Source organism: Drosophila navojoa, chromosome X (genome assembly GCF_054131105.1).
Source record: "Drosophila navojoa isolate 15081-1374.11 chromosome X, UAZ_NAV_1.0, whole genome shotgun sequence".
Classification (NCBI taxonomy): domain Eukaryota; kingdom Metazoa; phylum Arthropoda; class Insecta; order Diptera; family Drosophilidae; genus Drosophila; species Drosophila navojoa.
In genome coordinates, this window is record NC_142895.1 from 13,799,099 (window position 1) to 13,815,433 (window position 16,335).

At 40.3% G+C, this 16,335-nt stretch overlaps 2 protein-coding genes across 6 annotated transcripts; both read right to left on the minus strand.

Moving 5' to 3' along the window:
• Window positions 1–504: 504 nt before the first annotated feature.
• spdi (sperm antigen with calponin homology and coiled-coil domains split discs) lies at window positions 505–10,503 on the minus strand. 5 transcript variants are annotated; one of them, XM_089263905.1, is made up of 10 exons: window positions 10,332–10,503; window positions 5,478–6,511; window positions 5,271–5,411; window positions 3,493–3,669; window positions 2,144–3,419; window positions 1,935–2,092; window positions 1,744–1,863; window positions 1,318–1,678; window positions 827–1,101; window positions 505–760 (listed from the first exon to the last, which is right to left on the minus strand). In XM_089263905.1, the coding sequence occupies exons 2-10, from the start codon at window positions 6,327–6,329 to the stop codon at window positions 671–673; spliced, it is 3,450 nt and encodes a 1,149-aa protein (XP_089120031.1). In that variant the 5' UTR covers window positions 6,330–6,511; window positions 10,332–10,503; the 3' UTR covers window positions 505–670. The 5 variants fall into 5 exon arrangements, with proteins under 5 accessions (XP_089120031.1, XP_089120032.1, XP_030243764.2 ...); XM_089263906.1 differs by lacking the exon at window positions 10,332–10,503 and having other exon boundaries at window positions 1,744–1,860; window positions 5,478–7,048; XM_030387904.2 differs by lacking the exon at window positions 10,332–10,503 and having other exon boundaries at window positions 1,744–1,860; window positions 1,935–2,080; window positions 5,478–7,047.
• LOC115564057 (uncharacterized) lies at window positions 6,142–16,260 on the minus strand. The gene is made up of 3 exons (XM_030387921.2): window positions 15,404–16,260; window positions 14,605–14,827; window positions 6,142–6,300 (listed from the first exon to the last, which is right to left on the minus strand). Exon 1 carries the CDS (start codon window positions 16,118–16,120, stop codon window positions 15,776–15,778), a length of 345 nt encoding a protein of 114 aa, XP_030243781.1. The 5' UTR covers window positions 16,121–16,260; the 3' UTR covers window positions 6,142–6,300; window positions 14,605–14,827; window positions 15,404–15,775.
• Between the last annotated feature and the right edge of the window lie 75 nt (window positions 16,261–16,335).

The window sequence follows — 16,335 nt, forward strand, 5'->3', positions numbered from 1 at the left end:
TTAAATGGTGTCATTTATTTTGTCCAAGATAAAAGCAAGCAAGAAATGTGCCAATGTTCATTCTCGAGAATTCCTAAAAACGGGTTATTTTGATTTTGAAAACTGACAGTGACTCGCAAACTGTGATATATGGAGTTATCAATATTTTAATTGTAGATCACCCATATTAATAAAATATTGAAAAAAAGACAATTAATTTTGTTCTTTAAATTCTGTTTTTGTTTGTTTTTATAATAAATATGCTAAAGCTAATCGGCCATTCGATTTCTCTAGGTTTCCTATAATCGTATATATATGTGTATATATTTATAAATATATATATATGCATAATGTATGTGTGTTTGTGTATTTAAAATAAACTCTGAAATCAGCAATTTGACAATAAGTATTAAACTTTGCCACAACACTCCAGTGCAAATGCTTAAACCTGGCAATACATACTATATATACTATATTATGAGCAAACAAAAAATGGTTAATAATAGGAGAGAAGAGTCAGCTGAGTTTGGTTAAGTTAAGCTTTTAACTCATTTTTTATCGTTTATCATAGTCGCCAGGAATTTTAAAAATCTAAAAAGTAGCAAAGAGCAAGAGAAATTCATATACAAAAGATGTGTGCACATTCGCTCCCAGATTCAGTTCAGTTCACCGCGGACGGAGAGGAAGGGCCTTATGTCTCGAAGTGCTTGTAGATAGCGGTTACATAGGACATGACCAGAGTCCAGTCGGGTCGCTCGATCTGACACATATCATTGATGTTCTGCAATGGCGTGAGTTGTCGTATTAATGGACTGATTGTAATATTGAATGAATGCTGTTGACTCACCAGGGTGGTGGTAATGCCCACCGACTCGGCGGCGGCAAATGCGAGCGAAAAGTTGCGACGCTTGTTGGCCGGGGTGAGCGTGTCGTATGGTATGCGATCCGGCAGATAGGAATGTAGAATGGCGCAGAATGCCAGCCCATCGTTCCACGATGAGCTAAAGTTCGTGATGTCGATGTTGCGATAGCCGACGGTCTTGTTCTGGCACCACTTGAGCAAAGCATTGCGCTTCGAGCCACCGTTTTTGGCCAGCATATTGAGCGGATCCTTGCGTTCACCTGAAGTTTATACCAAATCGAATCAATATTTATATGGCATGAACAAAGAAGACTACCAGACTAGCTGATTAGAGTGAATGAGCTGTCCAAGTGACTTGACTTGAAGCAATTAGAGCACTTAGCTCTCATCAACTAAGTGTATAGCATATATATATATGAGTGTACTATATATATATATATATGCCACTCTCTTTGTTATAAGGCACCATCACTTACCGCTGATTAAGGATTTTGAGACATTGCCAAAGCTGAGGCTGCTCACGAGTGCGCTATTTGGCGTCTGAGCTGGCGTTGTCAGGCTGGGCGGCTGCTGCTGTAGGCTGCCGGGTGTGTTTGGTGTGGAGCACTGTGTTGACGATGATGTCACGCTTGTCATTGACTGTTGCGACAATTGATGCTGCAATTGCGGCGGCTGCTGTTGCTGCTGCTGCTGCTGTTGTTGTTGCTGTTGTGTTGCTTTGGTAGTGTTAGCTGCTGTTGCTGTTGCTGCTGGTGCTGGTATGGCTGCGGCCGAAGCAGTTGCTGCTGTGTTCACATTCACATGCAGATTGCTGCTCTGCAGCACAGGTAGTCGGAGCTGTGAAAAAGGGAAAAATAATTCAAATATCTCTTCAATGCGAGTCCTTGGCAGGCACAACTTACACTCTCGTGCCAGTCACTGGATCCGGGCAGTATAATGGGCGTATTACCCGTTTCGGGCGTGCCGCTGTTTAGACTCGACGTCGAACTATAATGTGATTCGGTCTCGTCCGTTTTGCCCTGCTGCAAAATGATATTAAAAGGGACATTAGCAAAGGAACCGTAGCAAATTGTGTGCCCAATGTGATATCTACCTGTTTGTTGTTTTCGATGCTCTCGATAAGTGTCTTGACGGACAGCCGAGAGTCCTGTCGACTAAAGCTGAGCTTGCTGCGTCGTGTTGCCATCTCCTGCTGCACGGAGGTCAGCACCGATTGCTGCGTCTCCGTCTGCTGTGTTTCTGTAAAGGTTTCTGAGGGTAAGTTATGAATCCAGCGATCAGAGATTCTCTTCATTTACTTACGCTGCTTGGTTAGTTTTTCCAGCTGCTGCTCGAGCAGCCGGATCTTTTCCTTCTGCGTCTTGTTGTCGAGCACCAGCTGCTCGCGTGCGCTGAGCGCCTCAGTCTTGAAATCGTTGGCAACACGCACAGTCATTAGGAGATCCGCCTGGAACTGTTGCCATTCGTCAGCGTCGCGTTTACGCAGCTGCATCTCCTTCTCCAGGCGGGATTCGCTCTCCGTCAGCTGCAGCTCCACATCGCCCAGGTGCCGTTGCGTTGCGGTCAGCAGCTGCTGCAGCTGTGCCTTGTCCTCCAGATGGCATTTGCACTGCACATGCAGCTCGTTGATGCGCTCCTCCATGGCCTGGTAATCCGCAGCCAGTTTGTCCTTCTCGCATTGCAGCTGCTCCAGCCGATACTCCAAATGGGAGACAGCGCACTTGGCATTGTTCTTGGCCACCTTGCACTCCTCGGTTAGGCCAGCGATTTGTTCGCGCAGGCGACGCAATTCCGCCTGGCTGCGCGACCACTGATCCTGGAGCTCGGCCAGCCGCTCCTCAAGCGCATCCTTCTCGCGGCGCGCCGCATCGAGCACATCACTCAGATCAGTCTTATCGCCACGTGAGAGATCAGCCTCCAGCTCTTCGATCTTGGAGCGTGCATTCTCCAACAACGTACTCAGCCTGCTAATCTCAATGGCGCGCTGTGAGATCTCCTCCTTGGCCAGCGAGAGTTGCGCTTCGGTCTGCTTACGCTCGGCATTGGCCGCATCCAGCTGCGAATCGAGCAGAGCGTTGCGCTCGCGCTGCCGCTGCTGCTCCAGTTGAATGGTGTCGCGCGATTGCCGCAGCTCGGCCAGCTCGGCGTTGAGCTCCTCCTGCTTCAGCATCAATGCCTCACGCTCCTCCTGTGTTGTCTGTATCAGATCCAGCAACTTCTTCTCCCGCTCCGTGGTGGTCGCCTCAGCCTGTTTGGTGTCGCGCAGCAATAGCTCCTGCAATGTGTTGATTTGGGTGCGCGACTCGTTCAGCATTTCCGTTTGGCGGCACAGCGACTGAAAGAGCACATCCTTCTCCTCGGCGAGGCGCTCGTTCTCCGTTTGTGTGTCGCTCAACTGCGTCTGCAGGTCGGCCAGCTCCTGTAGCGTTGCCTGCAGCTCTTCATTTGTCGAATAGTGCGTCTCCTCCATCTGTATGATCTTGTCCTGCAGGCATGCTACTGAAATCTCGCTCGAGGACGAATGCTTATCCCAGTCCGGCGTAAGACATGGCGTGCCATCGTGCGCCGCTTCGTTCAGCTATGGAATAAGAGCCATTCGTATATATGGAATACGTATATATGTATGTATATATATTTATTTCTATACTCACATTTGGCAAAGCTATGGAAGCAGGTGCTGAGCTATGCAAGCGTTGCGAGTCTTGAATGATCTGATGCTTCTCCGCGTCCGACAATGGCGAGTTGACAACGTCCCGCAAGCGATTGCGCAAAGATTCATTTTCATATTTCAAATTGCCGATCTCCATTTGTGATTTCTCTAGTTGACTCTATGAGCAAAAAGTGTGAGACAAATGCAAAATTTTTATTTATTATTTTGATAAAATTTTCTAAAAAATGCCTAACTCTCCTTCTCTCTCTCTCTAAGCAAATGAAATGAGCCCACTCGAATTCTCCCGTTCAGGTCGAGCCAAATCGTCGGGGCCTACTTGGATGGGTTTATTTTTTGAAATTCAATTGTAATAAGGTTTTCCTATTCTACTTTTTATTACTGTGTGTAATTATTGAGGCATATTGTGTGTGCATACTTATGGCACTCACTGGGGTCTGGGGTCGTTCGCTGTGCGACGATTTCTCAATTAAAGGAACATATTAAATATCAAGAAACTGGCTAAAGTAACGAAGCGCAACGACTAGAATCAAATGCAGCCAACAACAACAACAACCTGGGTTGATAGCAACGATTGTTAGACAAGAATTGACAGTTTTTTTTGTGTGGTTAGTTGACGAACCGACACGCTGTCTGGGCCCAGCTACAGTGAAAGCTCACATTTAGTTAATCATGCTGCTTAGCAGGTGATAGACAGAGCAGTGCACTAAGCTAGGTTAGTAGAAGGAAAAATTAAAGATTCATAGAGGGAGCTACAAAAGTCGAATGTGCTTTTTGGTAATGTCGTTCTATGTTATTCCTGTTGCAATATATTAGTTTTATCTTTATCTTTGGCATGCAAATGCAGAATGTGGGGCGAACAAGATGTAGTGTCAAACTAGATTTTTTAGAAGGGCTTCAGTCGACCGTAAAGTGTTCTAAAATTGACGAAATTAAACATACGGACAGACAGGTCTGGCTTTAGCGACTCCGCTCATCGCACTGATCAAGAATCTGCCACGCCTCCTTCTATCTGTTACATGACTTTCCATTTTCAATGGATGCAAGGTCTTAAATATCATGTCTTATAGTCTTATATCCTGTAGAAGTCTTATACATTTTTACAATGCCATTACAACCAATGCCAGATTACAACCATCTATACATTCCTTCCACATTGTTCTAATATATATTGTTATTATTATCTATAACATCTATATGCCAAACGTTGGCGAATCAACATGGATTGTAGGCTAGCTCTAGTATATTTCTAAATTCTCTTCCTAATTACTTGCAGAACATAAATTCTGAACCAAGGCATGGTATAAAAATAACTATTTACATAGCGCAACTTATAAAAATCGAGTACATATTTTGACAATGTCATTTGAAGATAGACAGTCTATATCAAATATTCTGCTCAAGTTATCCCATCATAATGTAGATTTTTACAATGAATTATTCTTATTTCTAGCAGCTCTTATAGCCATACAATTAAGAATTCCTATTGTAGAAGCTCAGCTTCAGGAAATTTCCCTTTCATCTGCAACTGTAGCTATAGCAGAGTGCATATTATAAACGAATGAAAAATTAATAAATGGCAGCTTAACAATTCAAATAGTGCAACTACAATCTATGCAAAACATTGCGCCAATCTCTGCCTACAATTAATTATGCCTATCTCTAGCCGTTCTTTTAGTCTATTTGAACTGCTTAACAAGGATCGTAGGACTAGGACTTTTTTATAGCTGATATCTAAATCCTTTTCCCTTTCATTTTTACCTGCATCTTGAGCAGTTCGTTCCGCAGTTTGTTCACCTCGCTTTGGTATGGCAGCAGCTCTGTGATGCGTGTCTCCAATTGCAGTTGCTCGCGTCCCATTCGCTCCAGCTGTATGTGCAGCTCCTGCATTTTGTTGTTAGCCTGAAATTGTTAAAGATATATATATATTTATAATTCGATTGGGCATTGTTGCTTCACGTAACGCACCTCTAACAGTTGCTGTTGTTGTTGTTCGTTGTTGATGAGTTGTTGTTGCTGCTGCTGCTGCTGATAGCTGCTAGCCGCAGCGGCTGCAACAGCAACCGCTGCTGCTGCGGCCGGAAAGGCTTTGCTGTTGTTGCTGCTACTGCTGCTGTTGTTGCCACTGACTGCGGCACTTGTTGCTGCCGATGTCGTTGTTGCTGCTGCTGCTAATTGCTGGTAAAAATCAGCAGCGGCAGCAGCAGCAACGCCGCCATCTTGCAATGCGGCCAATGCGCCGTTGCTGCTATTGTTATTATTATTGCTGTGACTGTTGCTGCTGTTTGTTGCTGGTGTTGGTGTTGGCACAGCCGCGATGGACGTCATCAGATTATGATGTTGCTGCTGCTCTAATTGCTGCTGCTGCTGCTGCTGCTGTGGCAATTGCTTTGGCTGCTTTTGTCCTTTAAATTTGGATTTCTTCTGCGGTAGAGTGTTGCTGAGCTGCTGTTGCTGCGCCTGGCGCCGCTGCTGTTGTTGTTGTTGTTGCTGTTGTGTTGTCAGCAGCAACGCAGCCTCGTCACCCACATCGACGCCGCGCTCGTAGGTCGCCTCGTGATTTGAATAAAATTTTGTTGTTGCTGCTGTCGCTGAATTGTTTAGCTGCTGTTGCTGCAACTGTTGCGCCTGCTGTTGCTGTTGCTGCTGCTGCTGCTGCTGTGGCGGTTGCTCATGCGCAGTGTTGAGGGATGTGCTGGATTGCGACTTCTGTCGATTGTTGTTGGAATTCTGCTGCTGTTGCTTGTGCGAGGAGTTGTTAGAGGAGGCAGAACTCGAGGTTCCTTGTCCTCTGCGGAATAACGACTTTAATTTAATCATTTTGTGGTATTATTAACTAGCCGCGATCGTTGGCGTATAATTTTACAAAACGTTAATCATTAACTTTTAACTTCGAATTTTGTAATTGTTGTTTCCTTGTTTGTTTGTTTATCGTTGCACTTAAATTTTGACAACGTCGTCGTTCGTTTATCGTTCTTAAAATTATTCGTTATCGTTCTATGCTGTTATCACACGTTAAGTCAGTTTTAACACTCTGCTCAGTGGGCTATGCGTTTGTGTATGGGTGTGTATTTTCATTTGTGTATGTGTGTGCCAGTGTCAGTGTCAGTTAGAGAAGCAAGAGAAGAAAGTCAACTATCTATCTGCTAACGATATTCGCAGCCAATGCAATGCAAGTGAAGGCGAAACCCAAACGATGAATGAAAGTTCAAAGCAGATGCTAATAAAACAGCGCGCAACTGTTGCATGCCAACTAAAAACAATAACTCGTTTCAGTTGTTGTTTTTGCTACTGCTGGCTCCTCTGACAATCGCATGCATTGTTGTTATTGTTACGCTGCGCTCGTGCTCTCAGTGTGTGCAAGAAATTTGTGAGTGGGGGAGAAGACAAGAATGTCAGATTGACTGAGCGAAAGCCATATGGATAAATACAGAGAAAGAGAGTAACAGTGCACTGTTATGTTAACAGCGGCCGAGTCAGCACTAAGATAAAAAACTAACTAAAATCACGGTCACCATCATTAATATGCGACCAATAATTATTTGCAATTGATATTCAAAACACAAATGGGACTCAAATTGCATACGTTGGACTGACGTACATTAATGCTAAATATTCGAATGTATCTATAAATATATATAAATTGCATATGTGTATATGTATGTATGAGTGTGAGTGTGTTTGTTCATGTGGTTCAGTTTTCATTGCCATCAATGTGGCCAGCGTGTTGATTACTCATGTAGCGAATTGAGAACTTGAAATGTGCAACAAGATGGGGAAGTACTACGTATAATCTACGCCCTTCATACACACGCACACTCACTCACTTGTATGTATGTGTGTGTACCATAAAAACTGCCTTTTGCCCGTTTATGGCCGGCCGGCCCAATGGTAGCCATTATTCAAGATTCTGTTAACTAAGGTTGCGCGAAGAGTTTGAAGAACATTTAGTGCTCCCATTGCGATATGACGTCACATTATCAAATCTGATCATTTTGTCATTAGTTATTCTCAAAATCAAAGCTCAACCAAACAAAATTGTGAACATTTTTATTGTTTATCTTATGAGGAAATTTATTTAAATGTTCTTATTAATTCTGAGTTTACAGCAGCTGTGACGTCGCATTCGCAATCTAACAACTTTTTGCCGTAACATACAGTGGCTCCATCGCCAAATCGGACAAGACTATTTATTTATTTCAATGTGTGTTTTCTTTAGCAGTAAGTTAATTTTTTACCGTTTTCATATTTTTTCTTAAATCTATTATGCATTAGCCTCCTAAAACAAAAAAAATTTTTTGTAATTTTAAACGGCAACATTTTTTTTATTTAAAAAAACGAACAACAGACCGATTTTGAGCTTCAACGCCAAATCGGACAAAAGAAAACTGAAATGAAAAATAACAGAAAAACTTAATATTTAATATTTTGTTGCAAAACCTTTGTTTGCAACAATAGCCTGCAAGCGATTAGGAACGGATTTGACCAATTTTTTGCAAATGTCTGGCTCTATGGAGTTCCAAGCTGCCAGTATTCCGTTTTTTAATTGTTCTAGATTGTTATACCGGTTTTGGTAAACTTTCCTCGCCAAAATTTCCCACAGATTTTCTATAACATTTATATCCGGGCTCTGGGCAGGTGTTTGGATAAGTTTGGGACAATTGTGGATTAGCCAGAGCCTAGCTAACATTGAAGTATGCTTGGGGTCGTTGTCTTGATAGAAAGCAAAGTCTTCAAGAATCCCCAATTTCTCCGCACTCTGCTTAACATTTTTTTTCAAAATGTCAAGGTAGCCAAATTTATCTAATATGCCATCAATAAAATGCAATTGGCCAACTCCCGCACTCGACATACAGCCCCAAACCATGACTGAACCTCCTCCATGCTTAACTGTGCCTATTGTGTTCTTGGGCTCAAACTCAGTATTTGGCTTACGCCACACATACACCTTACCATCGGACCCATGCAAATTAAATTTACTCTCATCAGTAAACAACACCTTTAAATAAGATAATTAATAAAACAAAAATTTTAATATAATATACAACCAACTAACATGATTCCAAAAGTCATCGGTTTTTAGCAAGTACTCTTTTGCGAATTTTATCCTAAACGCCTTATTCTTAGGGCTAATATAAGGCTTTTTTTGGGCAACTCGGCCATGCAAATCATATCGGTGCAAAGTATTGCGCACTGTGTTGTCACACACATCCTTTCCAAAGTTTGTTTTTAATGACATCCTCAGTTCTTTTGCGGTTTTAAAGGGATCAACCTTAATTTCCCTTATAATCAACCGCTCTTCTCTTGAGTTTAGTCGCTTTCTTTTTCCCTCCTGGCTTTTGTTAATTAACCTTCCATCTTCCCGAAACCTTTTTATGATATCATGGACGGTAGATTTGCTTCTTCCGACCAGATCTGCTATTTCCCTAACGGGTTTGCCATCAAAATGTAGTTTTAATATTATTTGGCGTGCCTCAACACCAGTTTGCTTCCCACGTGGAGCCATTTCGCAAAAATTATTTGTGTTACTGTCACTTATGAGCTCGAGAACATAACGAAAAGCAATAAGCAAAACGAAAACGAAAATCTCCGCCAAATAACGGATCTTTTTCTTGCAGTTTTCTTTTGTCCGATTTGGCGTTGAAGCTCAAAATCGGTCTGTTGTTCGTTTTTTAAAATAAAAAAAATGTTGCCGTTTAAAATTACAAAAATTTTTTTTTGTTTTAGGAGGCCAATACATAATAGATTTAAGAAAAAATATGAAAACTGTAAAAAATTAACTTACTGCTAAAGAAAACACACATTGAAATAAATAAATAGTCTTGTCCGATTTGGCGATGGAGCCACTGTATCTCGCAATCCGAAATCTGTTTCTGCCCACACGAATAAACGCAATGTTGTGTTTATTTTGTTTAAAGGCTTTCAAGTTTTGACGACACCGCGACAGTTAAATTGAAACACAAACATGAAAAAAAAAAAAACAAATATGACATCATGCACGCAAATCTGATCTATGTCGGGCTGTCGCATTTTCGTTAATTACTGGCGACACACAACATGCGACTTTAATCAGGTGCGTGGGTCAATTATACGTGTGTAGATATGCAATACTTATATGAACATGCTTGTCTTAATAGTACTACTGTGTGAGTGGCTTTGGTTTATCTATCTGTTTGCATTGCGATAAGTGCTATTGCCATTAGATAATTACAAATTACCACAAGGGGAAAAGAAGGCACAGAACTAAGCTCGTGAACTCATTTGGCGTTTGAATGCTAATTAACAATAATAATAATCAAATATGCAGAGCACGCGCGCCTACTTAACACACATTTTGCAACACTGCACATATAGCAGCAGGAGACAGAGAGTGTAGACTAAACAGGACTCGAACGTATGTGAGTGTGTGTAAAAAGAAATAATAATGCAAATACAAATGAAATTGTTGCTGCGGCAACAACTACAGACGAGAGCTGACAAGAGAGTAGATTAAAAAAGAAACCACAGCACTTCAAGAATGTCATGCGTGTAATTCACACAGAAGAATAACAACGCAGCAGAGCAGCAGCAGCGCAGCTTGAGCCGTAGCAACCGCTTAACAATGAATTGAACTCACACACACACACACGCTCTTTCTCTCACGCAAATACTACAGAGCCAAACATGGAGACACGTACACACGCTCTGGATTTCGATGTTTGCACACACACACACTAACATACATTTGTATAAGTGCGCCTTTAATTGTTTGCAACAAATAACTGTAAAAGAGCCGTAAACCCTTTTTTGCACATATCACTCACACAAACGCATAAAACATACCAAAGCAAAGTGCTAGTCATGTAAATAACTTAGAACATAAGTACAAGAAAAAAAAACAAACAAAAATAAAAGACAAGAGAATAAAAACAGCGCGCACGAAAACAGAGCTGAGAAACTGACAACAAACGCGAACGCGACGCGACGCGCGTTTTCTGAACGGGTCAACTGTCAGCAGTGTGACCGTAGCTGTAAAACGCCAAAGTTTGATTCGGCGCGCGCGTCTGTTAACAACAGCCCGATGTTATGCATGTAGATAACAGCGCATGCGTAGCGTGCTGTTCAATACTATTTACTAATGTGCTTCACAGCACTGCAACAACGCGCGAATTATTTAAAAGTCAAAATACAATTAAGCAGCCTTTCCATTAAATTTCAAACCTATTTTGTGGAGAAAAAAACTTTTATAATAACTTTGGAACAAAATCAAGACAGTTCGGTTGGTCAATATTTTTTTTTTTAATTTCCCTTGTCTAATTTTTAAAAATTCGTGCAACACGCCAACGTGGTCAAAATTATGGCGTTCTTTAAGAATGTGTTGAGTGGCAAAGTTAAACGAAGCACCGTAGTAGAAGAAAAAGTAAGAGATAATGAATCTGACACGCAAATAGCAGATATATTCGAGGATGGACAAAAATTGACGGCACTCGAAAACATTGGATCATCCCTGACCACATTGTGGAGCAGTTGCGGCCTTAATGTGGGTTCCAGCAGTAATTCTCAGATAAGACGTTAGTTTTTCCATGTCCTAAGAACTGAAAGCAGCCTAGAAAAAACAACGCCAAACACTTCAAACGAAATACCGAGCGCAACTAAAACTGGGGTCACCATATTGAGCGAGAGTTATCTACTAAAAATATCTACTAAAAATGTGCGAATTCAATCCACAGGCTATGCAATAATAATAATTCAGAATAATTCAGATAGATGTAACCTTTCCAATATAAATTGATAATATTTAGTATACATATATTCAAGTTTGAACATTAAAAATGCATTGATCAATAATACGCTGTCTTACACATTTAACATATTTACTTATACCTGATCTCCGAAGTATAAAATCTGATATATCTTTAGATTGCATAAGATTGATCACATTGGAATTTTCATTTAATCAATTAGAAAATAGTTATGTTTAGTAAAATGAGTGCTTATTATCCTAACCTAATAGCAAACAACGTCTTCTATAATATTGGACTTTAAACAACAAAAATCCCTCAAGAGGTGTATAGCTATAGTAATTGAATCTATATAATTCTAGTTCAGGTTATATATATTATTCTTACCTCAGTGGGCGTATTAAACAAAGTTTAGAATTTATTCTTATCTCTATACATACATATGTAGTATTGTTTTGATTGGTTTCCATAAAATTGCTTTGAAGTATACAGAAAGTAAATAAACCTATATGTGACAAATGAAGGTCGCACGAATAGAATTAATTAATCATATATTTCTTTTCGAGAGACCAGCAGCTATAACACCAAGTCAATATACTCTTCTCAACGCGTGAGCGAGCCTGAAAATAGGTACAGAGAGATGGAGGGAGAGCTAGGGGAAAGGGGACCATTTCTGTATCGATTACACAATGTCGGCTCACTCATGGGACGCTCGGAGAATTTCCCAGGCGCTGATGATCTGGGGCCCCCTCTGGGCCAATCAACCAAGTAGCCGGCCATTGATGACAGTTGAGTTTCGTTTTCTTTTATACATCATATCATGTCATATCATATCATATATGTACATACATATATAAGAACATATTCATTTCTTTTTCTTTTGTATTCTTTGGCATTTAGCTGCGAGACGGTCGCAATCAGCAATGTGCTCAGGTAGTAGATACGGTAGATTACTCGGGTTCCATTCTGATGTCTTACTTTTTTGTTTTCATCATCATCAGCGCTTTGGCTCCGGCCGTTGGCGGCGGCGTAGACCGAATTGTTTAGACCCGATTGCTTCTGCTGCGTGCGCTTATCGAGCTGAGCTGGACAGAGGCGAGGGGGGCACCGGAACCGCAAAAGCCACAAACCGCGTCGGCTCGGTATATATGTATGTATATAGATATACATTTTTTTTCGCTTCTTTTTCCTTCTATTTTGTTTTGTTTATTGTTTGGGCCTCGGTTTTTGGTCAGCAAAGCTAGCCAGTCCGACGACTCATTGAGGTCTATGACCATCCGCAAAACAAATGTCGCTTATCGCGCGTCGCTTAGAGCCGTCGCTGATACCGCCACTGGCGGTGGGTGCCCTGCTGGCCACCCAAGCCTAACCCCCGCTTGCTGTTGCACCTGTGATCCGCGTTAACGGATCGCATTACGTTTGGCTTTGGCAGCGGCACCTGAGAAACCCAATGGGCAGTTAACTAGTCAGACGGACAGACAGTTAGACAGACGGCCAGCCAGCCAGCCAGTGAGCATGACATAAGATTATTAAAGAAAGGCAGTTAAATATGTTGCATAGGGCATGCCCGACTGCTAGATATCTATTGGACTACAGAGTCTATAAATATGTAATGCTCACCAGCAAGTGCATTGATTATAAACTATATGTATTTCGACCGTAACAAGATGATAAAAATCTTAAGGTTTATACTTTTTTGCTTTTTGAGATATTTCATATTTACTAAGAAAGTAAAAACTATCAACATTTCTGGATAAATTGATAAATCGAAATGAGTTTCTTAAGCTGTATAACGGGTTTGCTTCTGCTCTTTGACAATAAACCCTAAACATTATAGCTGAAATACGGTTTGTTTCACTTGTTATTGGAGCACAAAGTCTCGTTGCGACTTGATTTATAGTTTCAGAAAACTATACCACAGACCGAGGGGAAAACGCATATGTTATAAAAACGTGAACTGAAGGCGTTTTCTGTGCTTTTCTTCTCACATTTATAGACCCATTTGTCCCGTTTAATGGGTATGAAAATAAAAACTAAGCGCTAGCCCAGAAGACGCTTTGAGCGCCGATCCAGTCTATGGGCATTCACTTGTGTTTGCTCTGCGTTTGTCTCTTCTCTTCTTGTTCGTGCTCGTTTGTTTGTCGCTTTGCCGTTTTGCCTCTAGAGTCTATGTGCTGCACGTTGCTCTACAAATTTGGGAGTGTACGCAATAGGGCCGTCGATTATGCATATATAATTAGCTGCCTAATTATACAATTACTAATTATGATCTAACATAATCTACAGTTGTGTTCAGTAGTAGTGCTGCACAATGTACACAAAAAGTATTATACAATGAAGAAACGGTACATTTTACCGTTGTAAAAGAGCAGTGAATAAATTTTGGGGAATCTAACGTCTAGAGAGAAGTAGCGAAATAAAAGTCAAGTCACATTACTATTTTCAAGAACATAGAACATAATCTCTTATTGGACATGTATAATCCAAATCAATTTATCACTCATGAATTTTGTATATGTAAAACGAAATAATTTCATATTCAATCAAGCTAATTTTCAATCAAATTCATTAAGCAATATCAATGGGGAGTGCCTTTAACGATATCAAATTATGATCAATAATCGATGCTGATTAAGCCGTTAGCTCGATTAACTAAATCGTTTTGCATTGTTAATGTCATATTTAACTAAACAGTAGCCAATTAATGTCAACATAGAGTGCTTAGTTAGTCGTTGCTCCTATTCATGCCTCGTCTTTTCTCCTCCCATTATACCCCTTACCATTCCAGTTTGCATGCTCGAAATATGCTATGTGTGTGTGTGTGTGTGTGTGTGTGTGTGTTTGTCGCACGCTTTGTTCGCATTTCTACCATATGCTAAACATTTCGCGGCGCTTGTATAACGCTCTTTTATTGTTCGCTTGTCAAGAAAAAAAAAAAAAAAAAAAACAACGTATTTTTAATCCGTTTTCATTTCGTTTCTCGATAAAATAAAGTTTATTTATTAGAAAAAAAAAAAAATCAAAATGGTTTCATTTTTACTCTAGCTATTTAGGTAAAAATAGAAACTATCGTTTTTTATTTTGTTTATTGTTGTTTGTCGTCGTGTTGCTGTTAGTTGTTATTGTTGGATTTCTAAACAAATTTTTGTTTAATATTTATATATCGCTAGTTAATGATTTACGTTTTGCTTTCTTAGTGTTTTTGGTTGTGTCTATGGCTTAGAATTGGAAAGTGAACTTTACAAACAAAAATTTCACTCAGACTATATAATTAATGGGTTTTTAATTATCTTCAAAGTTCGCCAGCCAGCCAGAGATGGCGGGCAGCGATAGATAAAGATGGCTATAAATTGTAATAATTGTTCAACACTTACCCGTAAGAGAAGCAATGCAAAAGGCAGCTGCAATCAACAGTAATAATCAATCAACGGTACATTTAACATACATGTACACACATACATGCATACATATGTGTTGTTTGTTATTTGTGTGCGCGCGTATGAGTTTTCTTTTGTAGTTTAGCTAATACACTAAAATGCCGTTAGACGAGCACGTTGTTTAACACACACACGCGTAGAAACACTCTCTCTTTCACTCCTGCAACTGTAATAAGAAATTAAAGAATTGCTTATGCATATACACAAGTAAAATAGAAAAAAAAAGTTTGAATCAAATTTAAAAAAAAAAATCATGTTTATGTTTAAAACACAGCTGCTGTTGCACCAACATCAACGACTGCGACTACGACGTCGGCAGCGAAGCACACGTTAATTGCATTAGAAATTCGTATGCGTGTCGGGAATGAAGCCTTGCAAGACCTCAAATAAAAAAAAAAAAATAAAAAATAAAAACCAACTAATTAGCAATTATTTGCGGCCGGAGCTTATTTTAAGCATTTCTTTGGCACAACAATTCCAATTAGACAAGAGCAGCGCAAATGCCATTTGTTATTGTTGTTTGTCTGCTAGTCCCGTTATTTCTCATACACACAAACAGCATTGGCGTAGAGCACAAAGAAATGAAGAGGAGGCTGAGCGGCAGACTTTGTGACCTCGACTTCATCTTGGACTGCACTGCACGCTTGATAGCCAATTAATATTCATTAAATAGATTCCGAAGATGATGTTGCTGTTGTTCTTGTTTTATTTATAGACGAAATGCAACGCGACATACAAATAATAGGTCGGTACTGACAGCAATTGCTGTTATGCTTATTGTATGTACTATCCAAAACACGAACACACGCGCTTATTATTATTTCTTTTAAATATTCTTGTTTCTATAATTTTTCTGTTTATTGCAGACGCTTTTGCTGCTCGTATGGCAGCAGCATTGTCTTTGGTTGTTTGTGTTTGCTGCAGCGGCGTCTGTTTCTGCTCACTGTCAGTGTGCCCGTTTTATGATTTACGTAAAAATACCAAGACATAACGTACTATTCCAATTTAGATTATTTTAGCTAGAGTTTATTTTGCAATAATAAAAAAAAAAAAAAACAACAAAAGAACAGTACATTAGGCAAAATATCAACTAAATTATTAGTAAAGTTCAGTCCTTCACACGTTTCACGTCTTTTGAGTCGAATGGTACTTCCTCTACTTTGGAAAATCCTGAAAAGCGCATAATTTTGCCGGTACCTTCCGCTCGAATATGTCTGGCAAATTGTTGTGCCGGAGACAGAGCCATTTCCTCCTCCGTTTTGTAGCCATAATACTTGGCCCAATCGTTGCGGCCAGTGTAGACCATATAGCATACAAAACCAAAAGCCTGCCAGGCTAAAATTGCGTAGCCAATGCTCAAGCGACGCTTCCACATTTCTGCACGTTGCTCCGGTATTGGATTTGTATGTCGCCGTACAAAGCGACGCAGCCATTTCATTTCAAATAATGCCATTTCTTAAGTTTTATGTTATGATTTGTTATATAAACTTTTTCTATCTTCAGTTTAGCAACACGATATCCAGAATTATAAAATAGAAGGAAAACAGCTATCAGCTGTTCGGCGATAGAGATGTGCGATATTCTGAATAATAGAGTTGCCAGTGCAAGCAACGAGTCAGTTTAGTTGCCTGGTTGCCTGCAATTAACTCCAGCCACCTATTTATTGTA

What these genes read in the sequence shown, in the direction of transcription:
- spdi (XM_089263905.1), bottom strand. Translation starts at nt 6,329, where the DNA reads ATGATTAAATTAAAGTCGTTATTCCGCAGAGGACAAGGAACCTCGAGT. An exon ending in AACAACAGCAACTGTTAGAG is followed by an intron (nt 5,412 to 5,477) that starts GTGCGTTACGTG and finishes TAACAATTTCAG; the next exon opens with GCTAACAACAAAATGCAGGA. An exon ending in TGGGCATTACCACCACCCTG is followed by an intron (nt 761 to 826) that starts GTGAGTCAACAG and finishes ACGCCATTGCAG; the next exon opens with AACATCAATGATATGTGTCA.
- LOC115564057 (XM_030387921.2), bottom strand. Translation starts at nt 16,120, where the DNA reads ATGGCATTATTTGAAATGAAATGGCTGCGTCGCTTTGTACGGCGACAT.